At 42.5% G+C, this 27,790-nt stretch overlaps 1 protein-coding gene across 7 annotated transcripts in view; it reads left to right on the top strand.

Moving 5' to 3' along the window:
* The window catches only part of CADPS2 (calcium dependent secretion activator 2), a 1,645,358-nt gene that overhangs the window by 1,243,096 nt on the left and 374,472 nt on the right, over positions 1-27,790 (top strand). For all 7 annotated transcript variants that reach the window (XM_085654189.1, XM_085654188.1, XM_085654187.1 and 4 more), the window contains one exon: positions 1,482-1,585. In XM_085654189.1, coding sequence (XP_085510315.1) covers positions 1,482-1,585 — 104 coding nt within the window. The remainder of the gene's footprint in view (positions 1-1,481; positions 1,586-27,790) is intronic.

Genomic DNA, 27,790 nt, shown 5'->3' with positions numbered 1-27,790 from the left:
TTTAAGGTGTCAATAGTTCCACCTTAGCATTCGGTGCTCAAGTTTAGATGCGCATGAAAATTGGGCCAAAATAAGTCACGGGGCAGCGTGCTACTTGCCGAAAAAGCTCTTTGGCGCCTCGTCAGGGGTAGTAAGCGCTATATAAATGCAAATACAATGTTACCAAATACACATGCAGTCTGGCACTCAGGGGAGGGGGATCGTGTTTGTATATCAAGCAGGGGACATTCCCATCCCCACAGACACCCTAATGGGTCAGTTCATGATAGATTAAAAAATAAGTTGACTTGAGGCCGGGAAGTCAACAAAAGTTCTTTCCAGCCTGACTGGCTAGTGACAGATTCTGCCCTGCGGCTGTTAATAGGAGCTCGCATTGTTGCAGATGCAAGCCTGTGTTGCTGTTGATGTGGGCCTGAATTGCTGACAATAGGGGCCTGCATTGTCACAAATGTGGCCTTGATGTGCTGTCACGTGCATTCATGTATTTGTCAGTCCCAGATTTTCTAAGAATCCATTTTTAGTTCTTGATGACGTTGAAACTTCACCTGGTTTTGGTTTCTTTGCCTTACCTTCGGTGGCTCAGTTTAATCTGATGTATGAATGTTACATGTTAAGATACATTAATGTCACCATATCTTTAGTTTTGATGGAGAAATGACTGAACACTGAAGATCTCATTGTCAATTACCGACAGTAAGAATGCATTCAACGAGATTTGTACCTGTAGACATCATGCAAATCCATGTAAAATGGATTTAGTGCCACCATGAATAAATGACGCACAATTCTTGTTATTGTCCGTGTTGTTCTAATACATACATGTGGTTGATGAAGATGGTGCAAAAACAGCCGCCCTGCTGCTTCTTCTGTGGCCCTGAAGTGTCTGAGAAGGTTCAGACTTGGGAGTAGATTGTGTTGCCTCTGGCAGTGGTTTCCACTTCTGTGGCTCGCGCTGGCTCAGCCTTGGGTGCCACCCAAGGGTTCATCTTCCTCCTATTCCATTCAACTGCAAAGCATGCCAGGAATGTAGAGTCTTTCAAGAGGCGAAGGACGCTAATGCACACACTCCTCAACTGGCGAGGCTGCCCTGGCAGTGCCCGCCGCCTTTGTTCGCCTGACCCTGAGCATTCAAGCGCCCAGTTGCAGAAGCCGGCGCTTGCGCTTTAATGAATGTGTTTGTTCTCAGTATCTGATCAGAAAGGCTTTTTATAGTCGACCCACGCATTGTGTAAGAAGTCTCAGCGGCATGTTTTCGCGAGCCTGCCTCCAGGCGCGATGCCTGTGTTCTAGCTGCAGTTGGTTGTTTGCTGGTGACCTGGTCAGGGCTCTCCATTGAGGACAGCCAAAGTGTGCAGTGTCTCCCGTCTGAAGACAAGCTTTCCACTGCTCCATTCCAGTTTTGCTGCACATATTGCTGTGTCTGAAAGTGTTCATTGTAACCTAGTTCAGTCTTTTAAATGCGTTGTGTCTTTGTCTCTTAGAGACCATGAACCAAGCACCTCCATCAAAAAAACTGGAAGATGTTGTCCAGCTTGCAGAGCTCTGCATTGAGGTGCTGCAGCAGAATGAAGAGCACCATTCAGAGGTAAGGCGCATCGATGAATCCCGGGGTTGTGCTGGCGCGCGCTCTGTGAATCCCAGGTTTGTGCTGGCGCGCGCTCTGTGAATCCCAGGTTTGTGCTGGCGTGCGCTCTGTGAATCCCGGGGTTGTGTTGGCGCACGCACTGTGAATCCCAGGTTTGTGTTGTCGCTCGCTCTGTGAATCCCAGGTTTGTGCTGGCGCGCGCTCTGTGAATCCCAGGTTTGTGTTGGCGCGCGCTCTGTGAATCCCAGGTTTGTGCTGGCGTGCGCTCTATGAATCCCGGGGTTGTGTTGGCGCACGCACTGTGAATCCCAGGTTTGTGCTGGCGCGCGCTCTGTGAATCCCAGGTTTGTGCTGGCGCTCGCTCTGTGAATCCCAGGTTTGTGCTGGCGTGCGCTCTGTGAATCCCAGGTTTGTGTTGGCGCGCGCTCTGTGAATCCCAGGTTTGTGTTGGCGCGCGCTCTGTGAATCCCAGGTTTGTGTTGGCGCGCGCTCTGTGAATCCCAGGTTTGTGCTGGCGCGCGCTCTGTGAATCCCGGGGTTGTGCTGGCGTGCGCTCTGTGAATCCCAGGTTTGTGTTGGCGCGCGCTCTGTGAATCCCAGGTTTGTGCTGGCGTGCGCTCTGTGAATCCCGGGGTTGTGTTGGCGCACGCTCTGTGAATCCCAGGTTTGTGTTGGCGCTCGCTCTGTGAATCCCAGGTTTGTGCTGGCGTGCGCTCTGTGAATCCCAGGTTTGTGTTGGCGCGCGCTCTGTGAATCCCAGGTTTGTGCTGGCGTGCGCTCTGTGAATCCCGGGGTTGTGTTGGCGCACGCACTGTGAATCCCAGGTTTGTGTTTGCGTGCGCTCTGTGAATCCCAGGTTTGTGCTGGTGTGCGCTCTGTGAATCCCAGGTTTGTGTTGGCGCGCGCTCTGTGAATCCCAGGTGTGTGCTGGCGTGCGCTCTGTGAATCCCGGGGTTGTGTTGGCGCACGCACTGTGAATCCCAGGTTTGTGCTGGCGCGCGCTCTGTGAATCCCAGGTTTGTGTTGGCGCGCGCTCTGTGAATCCCAGGTTTGTGTTGGCGCGCGCTCTGTGAATCCCGGGTTTGTGTTGGCGCCCGCTCTGTGAATCCCAGGTTTGTGTTGGCGCTCGCGCTGTGTTCGAGTGCCCGCCACACCATGTTTACTGCTCATAAGAGCAGGGTGACTGGATGCAGGGAACATTAAACGTAGGGTGCCCTGAAGCACAGAGTCCAAAAAAAAGATAATTCTGTTTCTACTGGACACAGTGTGGTTTAGCGCTGAAGAGATGACGCAAACATGGTATGCACATCACCCAACTGTTACATACCTGAAAACAAAGCAAAGGGCCACTGGAGCCATGCCTGGGTGGAACACCAAATTATGTGACAGAGTTGACTTAATTATGTGACATGAAAAGGCAAATTTTGCAATTTAATGTGATATATATACTGTGGCAGTAATTTTTCGTTATTATGTCATAAAACACATTAATACTGTTTGCCCAAATGTCTCACGTCACCAGCTTAATATCCAAACATAATAAAGATGACCAGTTAACCTTTGTAAAAGAATTATCACTACTCGGCACTCTGTGTTGCATTTTTTCTAATTACTTTTGATCCGTTCCAATGGAATGAGGACTCTTGGTCAGTTCAGGGCCTGACACGAATGATAGACCGACTGAAAAACTATGTCATCACTTGTTATATACAACATTGTTTTAACTTAGAGGCCGATTATGATGGCGGAGAGACCGTCATCGACAGGCTGTCGGTGGCGGTTTCCCCACCATCGGAGACATGTTTTCCACCCGCCATATTAAAATGGTGGGCGGGGTCCGACTGCCACGCTTCTGATGGGCTCCTTGAGCCCACCGGTGCAGGGAAGGGGATTGTAGTCCCCACCATGTTGGCGGACCCTTCCAGGCACCACCGCAGGGATTACAATGTCCCTTTCCACTGGTCTTTTCATGGCGGTTAACCCGCCATGAAAAAGGCTGGCGGAAAGATACTTTGGGGACCCATTGTGGGCCCCCCTTCCCCCTTGGCGCCCAGACATGGGACCTGGGGTGCACCTAGGGGTCCCCCGTACAGACCTCTGCACCATGTGACAGGCACAGAATGGTGCCTACCACGTAGTGCAGGGATTTTTAAATTGCCCTTTTTTGCATTGCGGCGGGTGCTGCAGCCACCATGGTGGCGGTCGCATCAAAATATCTATGTCGGGACTACCAGTCCAGCAATCCCAATCCCTGATAGGGTGGCGGGCGGGCAGACGTAAGTCTGCCTGCTATCATATTCATGCCCTTAGTTCGCTGGCCTGAGCTGAAATATATAAATAATTTCTTCTTTCTTTATGTTACTTCAAATGTTTGATGGACGCTGTGCAATGGCACCAGCACAAGAATAGGAACGCTATCATTTGGCATCTTAATTTTTATCAAGGGATAAATAGTTAACAAATAAGCCATGACGTGCTCACCCAGCCTTCTGTTTATGGTACTGCAGGGACGCTGACCATTAATGCTGCTTTACATGTTATAAGGGCTTAAATCTCAGGAAGTGGGGGAATATCTGCTTTTACTAAACCCTGGCAATGGAAAGCATCGCTTTTCATAGCCACATCAATGTAGGCTGAAACTTAGGAATGAGCAACGTTTTGGTAGACAAGGTGAGGCCGCGTAATACATAGGAGGAAGAACGAAAGAAGAGATAAGGATGTCCTAATTAGGGGAAAATTACACAGCTACATTGGAGAAGATAGTATAGGCACTGGAAATCGGGGTGCACTGGGACATGGTGTGAAGTCCAAATGGGGAGGGAGAAGGGTCTTACAAGCCCAATACCTACACCAAACGGCCTCAGAAAAGGGTGCCTTCTTGCTCCCTTATTGTTTTCCCAATATCTTAGTGATCTGCCCGAAACCTTTAAACAAGTCAGCAATTTTCCACCTAAAATTGCATATCATAAAATCCACACCATGCTGTAAGCAGACGATGTAGTCATCCTAGATCTAACACCATTTGGCCTGCAAAGGAATCTGCAAGCACTCTATAAATACACGGAAGAAAATTATTTAAAACCGAACATCACAAAAATAGTTCAATTTTCAGGAAGGAAACGGTATGTCAACTATAATTGGACTCTAGGGGGAAAACTGCTGGAAGTGGTAAACAAAAATACCTACTTAGGGAGAATTTTCTCTAAGAACCTGAACCGAAAAGTTGACGTCCATGTGGGGGCACTTTTACGATTATATGCCTTGACCGGTCAAAGGCATTTTTCCTCTCTTCTTCAAGTATATAGTGCTAAGATCCCGCAAGTACTATCATATGCTCTTGAATACATCCCATTAAGTCAATGGAAACATCTGGATCTAAAAGAAGGGAAAGTACTCCAGAAACTCACTAAGATGTCACAAGCTGTACTGGTACAAGTTCTTCGCCTCGAATTTTCACTAGTTAGCTCTTATGCCAGAGGAATTAGTAATATTATAAGATGGCCATATAACCTCATCCATGAGGAACAAGGAACGCTACGATCCTTATTAAAAGTAGAGACATTTGAACAAGGTTCACCGAAATATGTATTCTGTAGGAATGTCTCAATCATTTTTAAAATATCAAATGTTAATACTAATTTGCTGCAATCTTGGACTCCCGCCCAGTTGAAGCTCTTTTTAAAACATCTAACACCAAGGTTAAGCTTTGAACTTGACATCCAGCACTGTTTCAAATTGACACTGTATAACAAATATGCCAAAACAATTGCTTATAAGAAAATACAGCAGTATATCTATTTTAACTTAAAGCACGGTGTCAGGCGATCGATTATATTACCCCTGCTCGGGATACTTCCTGTAAAACCTTTTACCTACAAGTGCCTCCCAAAAGAAAAAACTAGTCATTTCTGCAATTTATGTAACGGTGGGGTGCAAGATCTGGAACACATGTTATTTGCTTGCCCAAATGTGTTATTTGTAGAAGCAAGAAAACGGTTTATACAACCAATTCGCACAAAATGTAAAATCAATACGGTTCAGAACTTGAGTTCACTTTGTAAGGTACCGCCAAATGAATTTGTATGTTACAATATATTTACATTTTTTAAATCTTTTTTAACTTTGTATTAGAACGACAATTTTATCATCTTATTGGCAAATTTTAAAGGAACATTTTATGTATTAAATATTTGTTGTACCCAGCTGAGAACTAAACCAAATGAAATAAACTTGATACAGGGTGCTACCGTACTCCTCTATAACCATGCTGAAATTCAGATGGCAAATGAGAAATACAGATACCTTTAAAATTTGATTTTATCTGGTCACATTTGGTGAGCGTTCAAGCAGTGGCATAGGTAGAGCTTTTGCTGCCCAGGGCAATCCCTCAGTTTGCTGCCCACTGATGGCCGGTATAGGTAAGAGCGGGGGTGGAGGCAACAGACGACGAGGATTGTGGGGTGGAGGTGATAGATGAAGATGAGCGGGGTAGGAGGCGACAGACAAGGAAGAATAAAATATAAAAAAATAAAACTAACCTTGCACTTTCTGCCGCCCCCAAAAAAGTGACCACCCCCAGCCACCACCCCCACCACCCACTACGTCACTGCATTCAAGATAGAGGTTTTCTTACTCTGATTGCAAAATGAGGGAATTTTGTAAAGTGAAGGATGTGACAATCTTACTTGGGTACAGAGAGTGTGAAGGAAATGCTGCACAATGTCAATTTTTTAACATGCAAAATAATTTAAAAAAATGTACATTAACTGCACACTTATTACAAAATATATCAGCAGTTTAGAAAGCACAAATGAAGCACATTTTGGTAATTCTGAAGTGTGAAGGAAACAAAGATTTCAATAGGATCAAAACGTATCAAGCTTCCATACTGGGTGATGTGTAAATGATACATTTGAGCTGAAACCCCATTTCCTCATAATATTGTTTGTGTGATATATAGTTTTTTAAAGTAAAATTACATGTCTGTGCAAATTTAACGTTCATTTCAATGGAAAATGCGCTGCCTATAAATGACAATGTCCTACAGTGCCATGCTTTAGTAATATTTTTGATAGTGTGCTCCAAAAAGCACCACTGCCTACATACAATACTACACCCTTACCACCCTCCTGCTGAATGGGCTTTGCTTATTGGCTGCACTTGTCCCTTGTATAACACTTGACGTTTTCACTATCCCTATGACTTCAGTGATGTAGCATTGACAGCACCCTCAATCTGAAAAGTGTTCCAGCTCCGCTGGAAGAGAGACGCCCACCAGATGTATGCTTCTACATAACGCAGTATTACATTGAACAATATGTTTGAAGCATTTCAACCCTGTTTAAGAAAGTGTCTTTTCACAGATCAGAAGAAAAGCTCAATCTAAGCTTCCTTGCAACCTTTGAACCGTAGAATTCTACAACTGCCCTGCCGTGCAATGTAGGAGCTGTATGACCTCTCGCTTGCTATCATGCATGTTTAGCATCTTCCCATCGAGAGATGCCAGCCTTCAGTTATAATTATGCCTGTTCACCCTCCTCGTTTTGAGTGACTCATGTCCAGACACCTGCTGAGCGCTCCCTTTGAGTGGTACCAACCTTAAGTCTGCATCACGCAAGTGCAAAGTGCTCTTTTTGAGAAATATCAGACTTCACTTGTGATCCCCAATGTGTGTTGTCTTCCATTTGAGCAGGTCCAGCCCAGACGTGTGCTCTTCTGCTGTAGAGTGATCCCTGTAAGGGATGCAAGCCTCCTGCTTTAAATTCTCTCACTCAGGTGTCTCCTCCATCCTCCCAACAGTACCGGGCTTGGCCTTTGCTCATGCCTGTGTACTGAGTTCCATTTGAACTGTACCAGCCTTGAACGCTGTTCTTGCATCCCCATGTCAGCGGTCCCAGCTTTCAGCTGTGATCATGGCATTTTTAGCATCACTAGCCCTCTCTTGTGATCAGGGATTTGCTCCCTGCTCCCAAACAGTGGGCCCATCCTGAGCATATGATAGATAGGAACCACCTAAGCCGCACCACTCTTGAGACCTCCTTGCTCTGTGGCGTGTGCCATGCCCTCACCATCTGCTGGATGCCCGCCTACTGAGCAGGAAAAGAGCCCCTGGAACTCCTTCCTACCAGTTTAAAAAACACAACATATGCCAGTAACTAGCAAGTAGTCGCTTCTCACATAATGGTGCTCACAAGCTGTGCCAAAGTGCATTTTCCAATATGTCGAGAAAACATTCACCTATCAATACCACGGGTGAGCGAACGATGTGTCATTTCATTTTGCGTAATTACCCCAAGTCACTCCAAATACAAAATTGGCATTAACGCTATATTTTACCATGTAATAAAAATGAAGGAGTTAACGCATTTGACGCTACAAAAGTGACGCAAAAAGCACATGTGCCACAGAACAAAAGCCACTCACAATCTGTTCCTTGGTGGTGTTCCTGTGCTCCTGGGCTTGAAATGACACAATGTGGCATAATGGCGTAATTTTAGGAGTCTCGTATAACAAGTGTAACGCGAAATGCCAGAAATTACGCGGGATTACGCTAGAGTAACACAAACTTTGCCCATGCCTAATCAATACTGGATTTAAGGATTGTGCATGTGTGCACAAAAATAAAGCCAGATGCAGTTTTTCCACTCCACGAGACAGTAAAAATGTCATCATAGAAATATAAACTTGCAGCCAATCATACGCGCAGGTAAGCCAAAGTCATGTTGGATATTGTTATAAATATGATACTTTAAAACATCTGCTTTCTCCTCGCACAACAGAACCGAGGTTTCACTGGCATCTGTCATGTGAGAAAATGCTATGGATATTTTATTTTAAACTACAGAAACAGCTGGTTCAATCATCAGAAACAAGTCCCCGGGGACCGGTAGCCTACCTTGGAGTCAGCCGCACACTGTACCAGAGCGAACATGTATTTTTCCTGAATAATAAATACATCGTTTTATTCCAGCATATTTTTCCTATTTATCGCACAGTTGCAAACTCAACATCATACGACTCTATTATAAATGTTATTTTATTTTTTGACTTGAATAAATCTGTTAAAAAATATATTTAAAACAAATTGCCCTAATCAAAATTGTTTTCTAAAAAAAAGAGCCCTTTTAAAAATGTTAATAATGATTTATTAACCATCTTCTTACATTGATATTTTGGAAAAGTATTGAAAAAAGTGTTTACCTTCTGAAGAATCATAACGTCGTGAACCTTCTCAGCATAGGTTCACAAAAGAACCTTACCTTTTAAATCAGGGAAACTGTGGTCAAGTCTAAGCGAGTTTTACGAGAATGTCTTTAATTAAGCGAAATGAAGAGTGGAAGAATCATTGTGGACGCTAACCTTAAAGAGTAAGAGAGGTTCATGCCTCCCTCCTCATCCTATAGGTAGAGGCAAGTGTCATATGGCACATAAAACCAAAAGTCACAGGTAGATGGGCACAGTAACACTCACACAGTGAGACTTAACACAGTAACATAACTCGGACAGTGACAAGGAAGGAACACAGCAACATGAAGCACAGTAATACAGTGACAAGGAAGAAACACAGCAACATGAAGCACAGTGACAAGGAAGGAACACAGCTTCATAATTCACGCAGTCTCATGGGACACAGCAACATAATCTACACAGTGACAAGGAAGAAAGACAGCAATACAACACACAGTGACATCAAGCGCAGAACACAGTGACAAGGAAGAAACACAGCAACATGAAGCACAGTAACACAGTGACAAGGAAGGAACACAGCTTCACAATTCACGCAGTCTCATGGGACACAGCAACATAATCTACACAGTGACAAGGAAGAAACACAGCAATACAACACACAGTGACATCAAGCGCAGAACACAGTGACAAGGAAGAAACACAGCAACATGAAGCACAGTAACACAGTGACAAGGAAGGAACACAGCTTCACAGTTCACGCAGTCTCATGGGACACAGCAACATAATCTACACAGTGATAAGGAAGAAACACAGCAATACAACACACAGTGACATCAAGCGCAGAACACAGTGACAAGGAAGAAACACAGCAACATGAAGCACAGTAACACAGTGACAAGGAAGGAACACAGCTTCACAATTCACGCAGTCTCATGGGACACAGCAACATAATCTACACAGTGACAAGGAAGAAACACAGCAATACAACACACAGTGACATCAAGCGCAGAACACAGTGACAAGGAAGAAACACAGCAACATGAAGCACAGTAACACAGTGACAAGGAAGGAACACAGCTTCACAATTAACGCAGTCTCATGGGACACAGCAACATAATCTACACAGTGACAAGGAAGAAACACAGCAATACAACACACAGTGACATCAAGCGCAGAACACAGTGACACAGAAGGAACACAGCTTTACAATTAAGGTTCCCCGTGTTTTCTATTTTACTGATTTTTACAGATAAATACAAGCAACAAACAATGTGTTTCCTGTTTATATATTTATTTTTTAAGGCAGAACAATACAGAAAATTATGCTCCTTGTGGGTGACTCTCCATGCTGTTTTTCGTGATTTCCAGGACAACAGCTGAGCAGATAGATATCATGGGAAGTTAAACATAGGTTGAGATTTCCCTAAATACAGGTGTATGTTAACATATATCTGTATTATAATGCTGATATTTACCTGTAGGTGTGGTGTTTTGCTATATTTGGGTGCTTAATTGAGAAAACACGACAGGCAGCAAAGTGTGAGTGCATGTTTATCAGTTAAATAAATGTGGAAATGTACCGTTTTACGATTCCATTTATTCTCAAAACACAAAATAAATATGGATAAATATCTATAAGATGGCCAAAAAATAAATATGGATAAATACAGATGGAAATGTTAAAAAAAAAAAAAGAAATACCATTAAACCGGAAGCCCTATTCATAATCCACACCGTTTTGTGGGGGACAGTAACATAATTTACAAAGTGGCATAGACTGAAAACAGGAACATGACTCACACAGTGACAAGGAAGAAAAACAGTAACATAACTGTCACAGTGACAAGGAAGAAACTGTAACATGACTCGCACAATCACATGAAAGGAGCACCGTAATGTAACTCACACAGTGACAAGGAGAATTCAGTAGCATAACTAACACAGTAACATGGGGCACAGTAACGAATTCACAGTGACCAGGAAGAAACACAGTAACAATGCTCGCAGTGATGTACATCACAGCAAAATAATTCACAGAGTGACAAAGGACGAGGCATAGTTGGATGACATACATTGTACTCAATAACTTCGTAAGCGCAGACAGCAATTGAAGAAATACTGTAACATATCTTTCATTATACTCTAAACTTTATATTTGCTGACAACAATGTGTGGAACATGGTAAGGAGACTCTCATTGTATTAGAACATTTGTTTGTGTGGACAATAAAGGAAAGAAACATAATAACATTTGCGATCAATGCATGGATTCGCTGCTCCATAGTCACAGATGCTCTAGCAAAAGGTCTATACGTGCTGCTCATGTATGAGTTGTCCACAGACTGGGTAATGTGGTAAAAAGAAGAGGTAGAGAAGAGATATACCCAGCCATCCCATGTTAATCCCTTGCAGACCTCTTCGGTGGAAGACATCATTGTTCGAAAGAAGGGTGTGATTGTGCATTTTGATTGAAGCCATTGTGAGACAAATGCATTTTTAAGGAGTAATAATATTTATTTGATAAACCAATTAATGACGTTATTTGGGAAAATAAATATCAAGATCTCTATAAATAAATTAAATAGCACATAACAAAAGTACTAAGAGCAACATTTTACAATTTTGGTATAGTGATTACAATTTTTAAATAATATGGAGTGGGATAAACAGGAGGAATAAATGTTCTAGTGTCTGAAAAATGAAAGTTTATATTTTGTAACATTGTATTAAATATCGTAAATTTGATTTCCAACAAAAATGTAAAAACATACATTATCTATACAATTAGATTGTATAGGTATAATTTAGTATATAAATTAAATGCAAGCAGACTACAAAATACATAAAAGCTGTTAAGCAAGTATGGAAATGTCCTTATCGTGAGCCTGTTGAAAATTAGAATTGGAGGCTGATCCATTAAGAAAGAAAGTCAGTGTGCAAAAACCAAATACATTTTTTTGCTAGAAAACTTATGTGTTAAGGAAACAGTATCCATTCTATATTTATCCCAAATTCTATTCCACATTAAATTGGAGTAAGTTGCTCAAATACAGTTTAACTTGTGAATTGACCATGGAACTTAAATGTGGGACAGGAAAAACGTATAAATAAAACTCAAAGCCAATAACCTTTCTATTGTTTTTTCTTTTATCCCACAAGACACCTTCTCCCATGCATAAATACCAAACAATGACTCAGTGAGAAGTATGGAACTCATGCCAATCAATTTCAAGGAGAATTGATGTGGTATAAGCAAATCTCACTATTAAATTGTGTTGCAAGATTACAGATGCTTCGTTCAAAGCCTAAATGGTCCTCACAAAAGCTTCCGAACATATAACTTTTTTTTAAGACAAATTAGGGTATCTATTTGTTGCAATCTTTAAAATAAATATATTAAATTGTAGAAGTGCAACAGATCTCTGTAGTTATGAATCCATCAAAGTTCCCATAGGAAACGTCTATCTTGAGTATATTGTACTCCAATTCATGAAACTCCACAAAGCTTTCTAAAAATCTGATTCGACCACTTTGACTCAATCTTGGGGAGGTTCATGAAGATGTATCAAGAGTGGCAACAATTTCAGGACAGCCCCAAATTGATGCCCAGGGAGAAAAAAACTGTAGCACCTACGGCAAAACCTGGTGTTTGAATTGCCGCTAAACATGGATGAGATGTGATCAATGCTAGATGATGATTTCTGTCAATCATATTAAAAAATTTGAGAGGATGATTCGTTGGAGAAAAGCTACTGTTTATTTTTTCCCATCATTATAAAATAGTGAGTATGAGAAGTAATCATGAATTTTGTTTAGTGTAAAAATTGTTTATGGTGGCAAGGAGGGCAAGATGGGTGAGGTGATACTCCTGAGAGGTACGGAAAATGTCTTTTTTTCTTGGGGAAAACAAAGCATTTTCTGAGTTTCAAAATTTCAAATTTGCCTTTAAATCAGAAGTAAAGGGTGAATCAAAAAATCATTAAGGTAAAGGGGCATGAAAATATTATCTTAATGTAGAGACTGATGGGAGTCACCGGAAGGCTAGAAAAAACTCAGACCAAAGGGACATTTTAGGGATTCAGACATTGCAATTGTGGACTAAAATCGTGAATTAAAAAAATATATTTATGTTTAGGGTGTCAAAGATTACATGGATGATGGATGCTAACTGTCTTTGGCCTAGAGCCTATAGTGCACGGTTAAAGACCTTGCACAGCTGGTGTGGGTGGGAAAGGTATTGGAGACAGCTAGGCATGGTCAAAGGCTGAGTTGGATGGGATGGGATGGGGTAGGGCACTGAATAGAACCCCATCCAAAGGCCCCCTTGTGTCAGCTTGCTTGGATGGAATAGTGTGGCCTATTATGCACAGTGTACAGTTCTGTGCTACAGATTTGTGTGCAATGAATCAACATAGGTACTGCTGCATGTGGGTAAAGGTTGCGTGCATCTTTTTTCGGGTAGTATGAAGCTAAGTACTGCATTTCATTAAAAAAGCAAAATCAAAGAGAGACTTTGTTTTCGGAAAGTAATAGTTACTTTTGCTCATAGAACATAATATTTTTTTTAAACCACTGACATTCTTCAAGTACTCTAATCTGCAAAAATTATAACTCATGCCCTCCACCATGCACAGCTCATGACCGCACATATGATCACAGCCTATGCCTAAAACCATTATTTCCAAACCTTGGTGAATGCTGATGTCATATGTGATCTTATCAGTGATATCATCAGTGTCATTTGTAGTGAGCAAAAAAAAGCAACTAGTCACCCAGTAATAGCTATGTCAATACAGAGAGACAGCAGAACGAACCTCAATAACCATATAGGCTAAAAGAGTAGACACAGGGAATCCCAATGCAAACAGCAGCAATAAATAAGGTAAAGTCACTGGTTTTAAGTAGTGGTGGATGTAATCCACATAATCCTGCATAGTGTAATCACACAGAATTACCCAAGAATTCTGCGAAATGCATCTCACGCACATCGCGTCAGAAAAATTATACCAGTGATTAATATCACACTGAAAAGCAGTGCTTACAGCACATCTTGTTGTGCAAGCGTGTGGCCATTTTGTTTTTCAGAGCCTGTTCCAGCCTAGCAGTCCTCTTGTGTTCCTGCTTACCTAGGCCCCATCCAATCCAATCTACCCCATTCCGCTCCGCAAGTCACCATTTTGTGAATTTAGTTTCACTTTTTTATTAGTTTCTTACTCCCATGTGTGTTTACTTAATTTTTTTTCTTCTGGGTCAACTTTATTTAACCATCCCACCCAAACCCCATCCATGGAAGAGGCAGGCAGCGCTGCCAACTTTCTCACCCCCTGTGGCAGACGGCAGCATCAGGGGGTGATGCCCTGCCACTTGTTTAGCGAGGAGGAGGTGGTGGCACTAGTTTTTTATACGCAGCCCCACCTCCCCCTCATGCAGGCAGCACGCCATATCAGCTGATGTAGGGGAGAGTTTGGACCTTTAAGCGCCACCATACCGGGGTCTCTTGCACCCAGCAACAAGTGACACACAACTGAGTTGGCATAATCGGTCGGGAGCAGGACTTGCTGGATGATCTGGGGCTGGGTAAGTGATATTCTGTTAAAGAAATAAGAAATGTTTTAAATATTTTTTTTTGGACTTTTCAGGTAGCATTACTTCACAGGTGTGTATGAGTTCTCTCTCTTACCTCTCACTCACTCTCTCTCTCTTATAGATATTCCAAGAAACAATGCTGGCGTGCTGCTTGAACACTGGTGGCCAATGCCTTCCACGGTGCCTAGCTCCACACCAGGGGTTGCCATCCGAGGGTGAGGCCAGGGCTTGTCGCAAAGAAATAAACGTCCCCACCATGAGAGTCACTTCTCCCAGCGTTGGACCTTCTCCACGTATGCCAACTCCTCGTCTCCTTCGTCGCACCCTGCATGGGGGCACGCCTGCCTCAAATCCTCCAAGAAACAATGCAGCAAGGCTGGCGTGCTGCCTGAACACTGGTGGTGCACGGAAAACGGCGCTGCCACTAGCGCTAAAAATGTAAATTATTTCCCAAACTCCATAAGGAATAAGGAACCGGTACTCGAGGTATGAGATATTAAACCTGTTTAATTGGTCAGGTCATCATCAGGGCCGGACTGGGAAGCAAAACCGGCCCTGGCAAAGTGCTCGGCCAGCCCCCCCACCCCCTGGCGGGGTTGGGGGTGCCGCCGAGCTCTTTGCCAGGGCCGGTTTTCGGCCTATTTTGTTACAGGGCCAATTTTGCAGCTATGCTGCAAAAATGGCCCTGTAACAAAAACGGGCCCCAAAACCGGCCTCCACCCGTGCGGCCCACCGGGGGATTGCCCGGTGCCCGCTACGGCCAGTCCGGCCCTGGTCATCATGGTCACTTAGAAACAAGAGAGACACGTTTCAGCAGTCACGCTGCCTTTCTCAATCGAAATCGCGTCGTATGAGTTTAAACATTTAAAGGTGATAAACATAAACAAAATACTTTACTTCTCTGAGCAGCTAGGTAATGAAACAAATAGGAACATAGTTCGACATTCATAACATTAAAGCTTTAAAACAAGTAGCTACTCAGCATGAATACAATCTATAATTATACACAAAATGAGTTTGCTAAAATTATTATATATTTTTTTATTTTATTCTGTAGAAAATACAATATACACTTTTAACATATATTTTATATAGAATAGTAATAAGAATGTGCTATTTATTATATATATATTTCATTATTTAATTGTGGTTTTGTATGCTATGTATATTATATGCAAACATAAGATATATATATATTATATGGTTGGATTTGACTTGAATCATTGTGGTATCTGCCCTTCTGTTATCCTTGTGTCCTGCAAGGTGACACCAGGCAACACAAGGGCTTAAGTGAGATTTACTAAGCCATGCAAAGACACCTTGCATAGCTGTGCGTGGTTTAGTAAATCCAGAGTAATGCAATGCAACACAAATCTCTGCCTTGCGGTACACTGATTTTGGAAGCATTCCTTGGGTGGAGCTTGGGCATTCCTATGCAGCCACTCATGGCTGATTTCGGTGCATTCCCAGGTTTACAAAGACTTGTGGACCTGCAAACATGTCAAAGGCTATGGCTTCCCTAGTGAGGTGTAACAAAAAGAAATATGTTTATTTCTCCTCTTAACTTTCTCTTTCTATGTGTGCTGCAGTCTACAGAACACAGAGGCACATTTCCACCATGGTGCAAGGGTGCCTGCATTGGCAGTAGGCTGCACTCAGTACACCAGTACACCAGTGTAAGGAGAGAGTAGTAATGCATCATATCTTTGTAGATATGGTGCTCTCTCCCTGTCATGCAGCACAGCAAGTTGTCTTGTTGCATTGCACAACATATTGATGAATCTGCCCCCCTGTTCACAGCAGAAAATGCTAATTTCGGGGTTTTTATGGTTGATGTGTGCCATTCACATAAATATATGCCCTTTTTGCACCATAGTGTGCCTGTGTCCACTGTCTTTATTTCAAAGGAGTGTGCATGGTTTCTCTGTACACTTTAGGTGTTAACTGTGAACTGTGCATGAGGTCTACAGAGAAGGCAGGTATGTTGCCACTGTGCCAGCATGACAGGAATGGTGAAGGACTAGAGGATTGGGAGGGATGTGGAGTGGACATCAACTGCATTTTACAATCCACCTGGATTGTGTTCCAGGGTGAGTTAGGTACATGCTTAGGCTTTAAGGGATATTAATTATTAGGATACCCTGATATCATGGGTGTTGGCATCCTTTGTGACTTTATGTTGCTAATAAGGTTTCCATCTCCATGACATGCAGCATGCAAAGAGAGACTGCTTTTGCCCATCAATAAACAATTTTGTGAAGTGAGTGGAGTAGAAATATAATTGTATAAAGCAAGCAATGGGTAGAAAGAGACTTGATCTACGGAGGAGTTTGAAGAGAGAAATAGGATTGGTTAGTCAGACAGCACAATGCTTGTATACCCCTTTGTAGAGACAACACATGGTCCTCTTTATCTTTCCTCCTTTCAAAAGAACTGAAGAGAGCCATGACATCAGGCAAGAGGGAGAGGCTGTCAGCAGCACGGCAGGTGCAATAAGCTGGTGGTGATGCTGCCCCAGCCAAAAAAGATGTTCCTGTTAGTGATGGTACGTAATGTTTTCATATTTATCTCTCACTTTAACTATTCCCATCTGTGTCATATAGCATTCTGCATTTTTTTTTTCTAACTTTCATTGGTCTCATTTAATATTCGTTATACACACAAATCTCCCAGTTTTTTTTATATACTCTGTTTCCACAGCTGACTTCCAACTGTCTGTAGCTTTTTTCACACCCCATTGTTACTGTGGCAGAAACCTTGACCTCATCCCTTTTGTGCTGATCTATGCTCCATCCCTGTGCGATGCAGTACATGAAGGGCGATTGACTTTACCCATAGATTTCAGTGTGTTAAAATTTCAAAATTGTATGAAGAAAGGTGGAAAAGAAATTTGCTATTTTTTGTTTAGGGTTGAACGGAAGTAAAGGATTTCTTAGTCAGGCACAAGATGTGTTTCCCTCTAAAATGCCATTTAAAAAAAATCATCTCTACTACTTTTTTTCTTTGTTTCAGGACAGTCCACCACCCCTGACCCCAGCTTGCCTCATAGGCCTGTGGTAGCCTCCACCCCTCCCCTTCCTTCTGGTAAGCCATGTTGAATATTTTCTCCCTCTCAACTAGTATGCGTAAGGGTCTTCTATATTTTTTCTAAGTTACTCTTTTCTAAGTTAGTATCCACTTGAAATACGCAAAACTGTCTCCTTTTGTTTTTGATTATTCCCCAGTTTCCGCTGCTGACTTCCTCCTGTCTGTTGCTTTCTTCCCCTGCTTTTTTTTAGTAATCTTTCTCTCACCCCTCTTTTACTTGTCTTGTGTTAGTAGAATATTTTTTGTGGCTTATAGAGGAGCACAGCCCTACGTATAATATTCACACACCATTTAGGTTGACAGAAGGCTTTATTGAGTAAACAGTCCATAGCTCAGGTAGAGACTAGAGAATGGTTAACATGGACCAAAACAGGATGTCATGTCATACAAGGTTCCATGAAGTCATGGTGAGTCATTTCAGCACAGTATGGCAGGATACAAACCACTGTATGTCCTTTCCATTTCCTTCCACCCCGTCATTGTTTGTTTTTCCAATCCTTTCGGACCCATGTTCCACCCAACATTATGGAAATAAATATTATACATAGCTTTGAATGGTTGACTGCTCACTGTGCACGTTAAACCTTTCAAACGGATACCTGTGGTTAGTACATAACATACATAACTCAATATTAATATGTTGCTTTTGTAACTTTTGCAAAATATTGTGATGATTACTTACAGCAGGTATCTAATTATGTGTGTTATGATTTTGTCTAGGGAGCAGAAGGTCTCCAGGCTCCTGCTGAGGACGGCAGAGACCACCACCCAGTGAAGGGAGCAAGAGTGGTTGCTGGGATACTTGGCCACATGTCTGTCATGAGGCGGATGTACTGAACAGCACTCTGCTTCACAGGTTTGCCAACCAATTGCAGCACTTCGTGATGCAGTGCTGGCACGGCCACTCTGGAAAAACAATTAACTGGGAACCTTCCGTTTTGGTCAATAAATTTCCACAAATTCTACGAAGCCCACTTCTTCCACAAAAGAAAAATGGAGGAGATCAAGTGCTAACATTTTAGTCAGCTTCCTGTTATAGAAACAGTCCCTTTGGCGGTCCCAGTGGTACAGCACCTCCTTGGTAAACAAAGCCATAATATTAGGCTGTTTTTCTTGTGGTACCACTGCTACAAGCAGCCTACAGGCACCAACAGCAGATAGGCTGCCTGGGTGCCTTGTGGTGGGAGTTGATATATCATGCTATGCCTTCTGCCACTCAGAGGTTGCAGCGGGTGAGGATTTAATACTATGAAGGAGGCTTGGAGGGCTCCTCTGCATGGTCCTGCTGTAGCCGTTCTCTTCTTCTTCCTCCTTCTTCTCCTGACTGCCTTCTTCAATCACTTCAGCTGCTGGTTCTCACTCACCACCAGCATCTTTTATTTTAAGGTGCCCTTCCCACATGATTGTGTGTTGCTTTTTTCAAATGGGACAGTTGGCCTCCGGTACCATATTGCCCACATGGCTCACAAAGAAAACATTTCTTGTAGCAAAAGAAACATACTGCAATGTAATTATCATGTGGGCTAATCGTACAGAAGTCCCATACTGGCAAAAAGGGCTTTCTTACTGTGCATAAGCCTGAAGAACTGGAGGTAAAGCTAGGTGGATTTGTTGTTGGTTTGCATCCTGCAGCTGTGGTAGAGATTTTATTTATTTGTTTATTATTAAAAGTTTTATATAGCGCTGGCTAGACCCGAAGGTATCAGAGTGCTTTACAGAGTATCAGCACAATGCAATTAACACAGTTACAAAACAGTTGAACAATTTTACACAATAAAAAAAAAGAAGGAACATGAGTTGAGGATCTGAGAATACTCGAGGATGGTAATGAGAAGATTAATGATGAGGCAACAAACAACAAGAAGAATAACAATAAAAGTGGAGGTTTAAGCGGCGGCAAGAAACAGCCTAAGGGGCAGGGGAAGAGAAAGGGGAGAACTCAGAAAGGAAAGGATAAGGGAAGCTGATAAGGACAGGAAGGGAGACAGAAACGGAAAAAGCACCAAAGATGTCAATAAAAACAAATTTAAAAAAATAGAACTGCAGCGGGTTACACGAATAATAAATTAAACATTTTTCACAGAAATTTCAAAATGAATGACAAATCAAAAGAGGCAGAGAAGGAAAGGGGGGCGGGAATATAAGTAAAAGAAAAAGGGGGGGGCAGAGAATCTGAGGGGAGAGTGAGTAAAGGCAGTCGGGCGAGAAGAGAAAATATTAAATTACTAGAAGGCGGGAGAAAATGATAGAGGATCATCAGGGAAGAACGGAGGCAAAGGGTGAAGGAAAGAGGTCGAAACAAGATGGTGGGTCAGGGTCCAGGGCATCGACGGTGGCCAGCAGCAAGATGGCAGGCAGAGCAAAATTCAAAGAGTCAAACAGTCCGTACATGTGAAGCCAGGGAGCAGGAAAAAAAAAGTGCAAAGAAGTCAAAGTCAGAATGGGGGGGGTGGGGGGGCGGGGGAGGGAACAGTTCCAAAAACCAAAAACTGGTGAATGGTAGAAAAGGCGAGCAGGCTCGGGACCGCTGTGACAGCGATAGAGGCAATCCGCCGGTCATGGCATTCTCACCCCCATACCTGGAAAAGGATTCACTGTTAGCAAAGGTGACGGGGGTGCCGGTGTAGGCAAGGGAGACAAACTTGGTGATCAGGGCAGCCGTGTCACAGCAATCTGGAAGCCGGCTCCTTTGGGGGAAATGAGACCCACGCATCTCCGGCAAAGCCCCGGGAAGGTGTCAGTAGGACTACAGGCAATAACGGCCCAGGGACTAACACGCAGGCGAAGGTAGGACCTCCCCGCCGCAGTCTCGCTGTTCTTCATTACTGAGCTGAGGGATGGCAGGCAACCTCGTCTCGGGTCCAGAGAGGAAGGCAGGCTGGTACGCGTACCAGATAGGCACTGCCGGCAGATAGGAAGAAGCAGCGAAGATCAGTAGAGTAAGGGACGATCGTCGGGGCCAACAGCAAAGCCAGGCATCAGCAGCAACGCGGCAGGCAGGCAACCGGCAGATCCACAGGAGCTCACCAGAAGGTGAGGGAACAAGAGAAGAAACCAGCGGGGTGAAGATGAGCACTGTGCCCGATGTCCGGCTGGGTAGGTGATGGCCAGAGATGGTGGTGGCTGTAGGTTTCTGGGGTCTCGCAAATATGGGATCCTGCAGGGTTGCTGAAACCAAATGCCTCTGAGCAGGTTAAGTAGAGGTGATCTGTACATCCTCTGTGCCGCTCTTCACACTGATGATCAGTGGCTTATTGTCATCATCCAACAACACACAAATAACTTCTTGGGTCTCCGGTTGCAACTTAGTACTACGACGGAGTACCGACGGAGAGAGCGGGGCTCCCTTCCCTGAGTTGTTACCAGGTTGAGGTGGGCCTACTTGTCCCACAAATTGGACAAGTTCCAGCGAGATTGTATCCGCAAGAAAATGTTCTGGTTTGGTTTCTCTTTTCACACTTTATTTACACGTGGGTAACACTTATTAGCAGCAGCTTTGTTTTGGTCCTGAAGAAAGCCATACATACTTTTGAGATGATCATTGGCTGAAACATGTCGACCTTTTGTCACCAAGCAGTTTTCAATAGCAACTGCTTTGCACTGTTTTTACTTCTGGCAGGGCTAATGAGCCAATAAAAAATCATTTTTTCACTAGCGCTAGCCAGTTTTAGATCACATTTACACATCTTTTTTCCTTTTTTTGCGCTGCGCCCTCGCATCACACAAGTGCTCATCTTTGGGATCGGAGTATCCTAATTCTCTATACAAAACATCCCTGAGCTCCCACCTCTCAGTTCGGTGGTTGTAGCCCTCAGTGGGACTAGGTTTTCCCACTGAGAGGAGAAAGCTCAAATGATGAAGCATGTCACCTCTTGGTGAGTGAGGGCATTCGTCCTGAAAGGGATTCCTTTCCTCACTAGGGCATTGTCAGCCTAGACACAGCTTGATCACAGTATTCTTCTTTTCATGCTCAGGTTTTAAAGTTGCTCAGACCCAAGAAGTTATTTGTGTGTTGTCTGATTACTTACTGGGGAATATACTTCTTGCAGGTCTTTAAACTTGTTCCCTCGGACCCCCCTTTTCCCTTTTGTGTGCTACCCCCTTATTGTCATCATCACCAGCTTCTTCACTTGCAAGTCTTTGAGGAAGCTTCCAATTCAAATTCACTGCTATCCATAACTGCAGTCACTTCAGTGCTCAGAGCATGACCATACAGTTTTATGGTGATCATGCCATTGATGCAGGAAACTCAGCCTTTTTCTGTCTAGAAGAGGCTGCAGCAGGTGTGTTCCTGAAAAAGGATGAGGGCTTTATGCCAGTGGTAGCACTAGCAACTTGCTTCTTCTCCTCTCCATTTGCCTCTTTCTTGGCAGGAACCTCCTTATTTGGCGACATCTTCTTAGCACTAGCAGTTAGCACCAGGAGCTGAAGCACTTAGCAGTGGAGGACTTCAGTGCCATGTCAGCTGGTTCCTTCAGGAACGTCTGTACTGTGTGTGATGTCTTTTGCAGCAACCACAAGCAAAGCAACAAATAAAAAAAATCATTGAAACTTGGACAACAGGAAGAATCTAGCCAATGTAACACAAGTGAAGTCATCATCATCATCCAAAATGCTTAACAGTAGTGTACCCAAAAACATGCAGAAACTATTTTTTCCCATGACAACATTGCACAGAAACTGGTACACAAAGTTGCCACCACCGCATGGCCAGCAACGAAAGGGCACGGAGAGCATAGAACATGGCAGCCTATGGCATTGGCAAGCATACATACTGGCAAAAAAATATACATGAAATACTAGCAGGCACTCATCAGGGCACATGGGGACTCTATATGGCAGGGAAAAAAATTAAATATTAAAAAACCAACACCACCCTGTACTGCTAACAGTCACAAACACAAATATATCAGGAAAAAAGAAAAAATGAACAAAGATGTCATATGCCTCATACTAGCTGCAAAAAATAGTGGCAAATAGATCATCCACCACATGGCCACTTTAGAAGACGGCATGGAGGACAAAGACAAAATGGGCATGAAAAACACAAACACTTATCAGCTCCACAAAATGGTGGTGCCGCATGGCCAACAAAAAAGGGGCATAAAGAATAAAGCCAAAATGGGCATTGTGAACAGAAAGGGTATGGAGAACAAAGAATATATTTGCACTGTCTTGCTTCGTGCACCTCATCCCCCCAACCTTCAGAAAATACAGCTTATAGCATTGCAGGCAAAGGATTACAGAGATATTAGCTGCAACAAGCACATGCATAAAGAGATACAATTACCTACTTTGCATTGAATCCACAGCCATCCATAACCCCCTGAATGTTTTTTTCAATAGCAAATAGAACTGCAGGAGTGAGATTGTGAAATATAACATACATCAAAAATACACCCAAGTCCTAGGGCAGGCAGACTAGGCACCAAACAGTAAAACAACATCACTGTAAAATGGTAAACAAATCAGTATATAATTGAGAAAAAAACATACAAAAAATGTAGAAAATGTATATTTAATGTAGCCTTAGGCCTCCACCATCAAAAAGTGCAAACATTTCTATTGCCCCTTAAAATAAGTTAACCCTAACCCACATGGATCCCCTTGCCCACGTCCAAACCCCAGGCCACCCACCAACAAAGATATTTTTTTTTAAAGGAACAAAATATACTGGTTCACCTCCTTCAAACAGCAAACATGTTTTCCAAAGTGCTGCATTGAACTTACTTGAATTCTTACAAAAAGGTAAGATTCTAGTTGTATGGATACAGCAGGGATTGCAGACAAAGAAAGAGAGAATGTTCCTTTTCTTCCAAAATCCACATCAAAAGTGACCAAGGACTGGACAAAGCAAAGGGAGGAGTTTTCAGGGCAGCAAGGGGGGATGTTGCTAGTATATGTACCATAGCCTCCCCGTCTCTCTAGCATTTTCTTCCTGTTTTTTTAAGGCGCATTTCATGCTGAAAGAATACCCAAACTTTTCGTTCTGGTAAAATTTCATCTTGAAGATGCATTCAGAGTAGATTTATCGGCCGCTTCTGTGAAAAATCTATCTGAAATGCTGCTTCAAGACCTCCTTTATCGATGGTACTGCCAATTGCGTTTTCGAATGACCGCTGAACATTCGCGTTTGCCAGCAAATGCAATCGTTCGCACTCTCGCATTGTTTCCAAGCATCTCGCGGTCTGATTTTCCCGGAACAAGAGAATGGGTTACACAACATGGTATCATGGTGTTACAATCGATAACTCCGCTTCACAAGAGTAACGCAAAATTACCAAATTACGCAGGAGTAATTACAATTACTCCCAGGTCTAGTATTAAGCTCATAGGTGACAATGGTGTAGATTTCAATTCGTCCCAGCTACATCGATAAGTCGTAAGTATAAAATAATTTAGTTTCATACTTTATAAAGAGTATGCATAATACTATGTAAACTTGTAAAGTAAAGAATTTGAAGAACGCATTTGGTGTAAGTGCATGCAGTGTCAGGACATTGATGGCACAAAGCAACATCTAAAGTTGAATTTTCAGTTGGTATAATCTTTTTTGGTGACATGAGTAAGTTTTTTGGGTGTCATAACTAAGGTATTTAAACTATGGAAATATCTACTGAGACTAACAGATGAGCTTTGCTGAAAATCTGCCTGCTGACTTGGTACTGGCTAAATGAACACTGTCCATGGTATGAGTGTTCAATGAGCCACCAAACAAAGGCCGTGGCCATTAAATGTGACTCCTTATGGAAATAGTTAGATCTAGTTTTCGAGAGCCTGAAATTATTGTGACCTGAACAAATGTTTTTAGTGTATGTTAGTAGAGTTGTAGAAAGTTTTGCTTTGAACACTGATCATCTAAAAACAGATCTTAAAGTGGTAAATAAGGAACATTTCATTAAAAGGGGTCCATGTGCAGAGGTGCGTTATGAGGACTGTGGATTTTTATGTTTTTTTGAAGAGAAATGGGATTTTTCCAGTTTTATCTGTGAATAGGAAGTTAAGTTTGAAAGCATAGAGCAAGGATTCCTTGGCTTTGCTCAGAATGTTGTGCCTATCACACTGTCTCTGTTTTCTGGTGGTTGCAGTTGTGACAATGAAGACAGGCATGCTTCCAAGACATCATGATTTTATTTTATGAAAGCCTGACGATATTTGCATGCAGTTGTTAATATAGCCCAATAGGCTACACTTGAGGGCTGTACTAGTTATTAAAGGCCCTGAATCTGAGTCGGTGATGGCCTATAACGAAGGAAAGGCGTTTAACAACCGTTATAGCCAAGGTAGAAGGGTATAAGGCTATTAGAACATTCCACTCACTAAGGGTAAAATGTTCTAAATACAAAAGGGAGAAACAGAAAGACAAGCATTGAAACGTTCGAGCAGAAGGCTTATACCAGCAACTTTTATCCTTGAGCAACTTCATTGTTTTCAACAAACTCCCAATATTTCCGTGTTCTCATTTGTGAAATAACGAGTGTCAGTGCCCAAACCACTGCTCAGAAGCCTGTGGCCAGTGCTATTAAAAGTCAGCAAACCCCATGCAAAGGCTGTGATTTTTACCCCGATACCTGACACTCCTTGCCCCTTAATCTCTCTCTTGCAAGTTCCTGCTTTCTTCTTTTGTCACGATTTTCTTTCTTTCACCTTTGTGTGTTTCTCCACTCTTTCTCTCCATAAATGATCTTGTGAAAAAATAGGTGCCGGTCCCCAAACATTAGTGCCAATGGGCCCACCGAAAACCACAGGATCAAATTAAGCAGTGGTTGCACCAAGATAAACAATTACGCTTTTTATGTTTGCGCTGGGCATTTTCTGGGTTGTCCAAATGAACCCTGGTTTTAAAACCAGAACATTTACTATGAACCTTTTCTAGTAGCTAGATCCTTTTAGGAGTAATTATTCAGCTATACATCAGGACTGGAAGAGGACATGGCATGAGCTATGTGTGTGGCCTTCTTGAATATGCTTCGTCTTTCGTGTAGTTGGTAATCTAGCAGATGATAACATGGGTTGGTGGTGAATAAAGAAGCCATGGCCTTAGAAAAAAATTAACTCATTAACTTTGTATTTTTTTCTCTCTCTGCTTTCGTGGATTGTGATAGGGGGAAGAGGTAGGTGGTGTGTTACCTGTAAACACGTTTTCTATCTTTGTTTTTTTTTCACTGATATTTCACTCTCTTCCTCCAGTGATGTGCCTTTTTTTATTTCTTTTACATGTTTTCTTGTGACTGGTTTTTATTTTGCAACTGTTATCGTTTTGTGTTTGGAGATCTAGTTTTAAGTGGTAATGCGCAAGAGGCTGAACATAGTTTTTCAGATTCTGCACATTTAGAGATAACTTTTCATTTGCTAACTTGTTTGGATTGTGGGTGTGATGCACAGCTTAAGTCTGCAAGGTCAAATAACACATTGGAGGGTCTCTTGCCGTTGGAGCAGCGCCATCTTAAAAGGGTATATATGAAAACTAAGCACCAACGGCAGACACTGCGAACCACACCTCCCACACGGTTCAGTTTAGTCAAAATATGGTGCACCTCATTCTCAGTACCAGCAGTTATATGATACCACTGCTGAGCAGAGACAAATGAGAATCATAACATGGAATAATGCACTCAGATAACAGAAAGTCCAAGGTTCCATATGTTGTTAAAGCGTCCTTTATTACATTTCGAAGTTAATTCATAAAAACAGCCAACGCATTTTGTTCAAATAGAATAAACTTCATCAGGGCTTTCAAATGGAAACGTTGTAGTACATGGGTTCATGCAAAGGGCCATTATCCAATTGTCCCTTATTTATAATGTAGCACAATAGTCATCTATATTGCATTTGACATTTGCCATACACTGGATGGGAGACAATATGCAGGATTGGTGGGAGACACTGATCCAGGTGTTGTAGAGGGGCCATATGGTTACCCCATTGCAATATAGATGGGCTAATAAGGGCAAATTGGATAACGTACGACAAATGTCAAATGCAATATGAATGACTATCGTGCTACATTATAAATAAGGGCCAATTGGATAATGGGACTTCGCATGAAACCATGTACTACAGCATTTACAATTAAAAGCCCTGATGAAGTTCAATCTATTTGAACGAAATGTGTTGGCTGTGTTTATGGATTAACTTCGAAATTTAATAAAGTATACTTTAACAACATATGGAACTGTGGAGTTTCTGTTATCTGGGTGCATCATTCCATGTTCTGATTCTCATCTTGAAAGGGTGTTCGGAATTCCAAATCAATGGGCACCATCTCCCTTCCTCATGCCTGAGACTATTTCTGCCTCCTTATCACTGGCACTGTGAGTTATAAAGAGAGGCACACAATGCACATATGTTTTCAAGGTCACCTTCATGGAACATGGGTCTTACTGATCCTACAAGCTGGTGGAAAAGCACAGCCCTTTAAATTAAATACATTTTATGATAGGAATACTCCCCGCCCCCCCCCCCCCCCACACCCCAAATCTGTATTTTGCAAAGAGAGTTGAACGGAAGGCTCTTGATTGGTGGTCTGATTACAAGCCTGGTATTTTTTACGTTTTTACCAAAACTCTCAAATGTAGCTCCATTATACACTTCTTTTTGAGCATTTTTCTGTAGATTTTACAAGTCTGGTGCTCGAAATTATTTAAAAAATAAGTGACATCATTAGCTTTAATAGTCTACATGATGTCCCCCTAATTAAGACCCTAAATTGGCCCCCACTCTTAGTCTAAGAAGGGCAATTGTTGTGGATGGATTTGAGAAAAGTGCTGGGTTCTCTCGAGTTAACAACGCAGTCGAGGGTTTCTTAAATAGACAACATCAAAACTCAAGCTTTCCAACGATACCGATGTATTTCTTTTATCTATTTGGCCCTTAAAATACGGGTCAACTCTGGGGGTAAAGCTAAGAAATCAATTTTGTATACTGAATCAAAGTGCGTCTGCAAGAGTCCTCGAGGATGATGCCCTCTTTCGGCCACATGCTTCATATATTAAAGATATTACATATGGCTTTTTCTCTATGCAAAAATGATTGATAAATCGTAATAAAGTGAAAGAAATCACAGGCACATGGTAGATTTTGGAAAGGTCAAAACAGGGTGTTGAGTGAGTCAGCTTTTGAAACTTGCGAGTTCCATGTGATGGTAGTTTCACTTTCCATTTGAAGTGCACCAACGTTCCCTTCCCCTGCGATTTTCCCTTTCCATGAATTATTTATTTTACCAGCTAGGAGTGCTTTTCTGATTCCACCCTTTTGATAAGTGCCAAACCCACACAGAACACAAGGTCGTTTGCCCTCACTTTAAGGCATATATTCGTAATGACAGCATGTAAAACTCAGCCCC

Source organism: Triturus cristatus, chromosome 4_1 (genome assembly GCF_964204655.1).
Source record: "Triturus cristatus chromosome 4_1, aTriCri1.1, whole genome shotgun sequence".
Lineage (NCBI taxonomy): Eukaryota > Metazoa > Chordata > Amphibia > Caudata > Salamandridae > Triturus > Triturus cristatus.
This window is presented reverse-complemented; position numbering and strand designations above follow the sequence as displayed.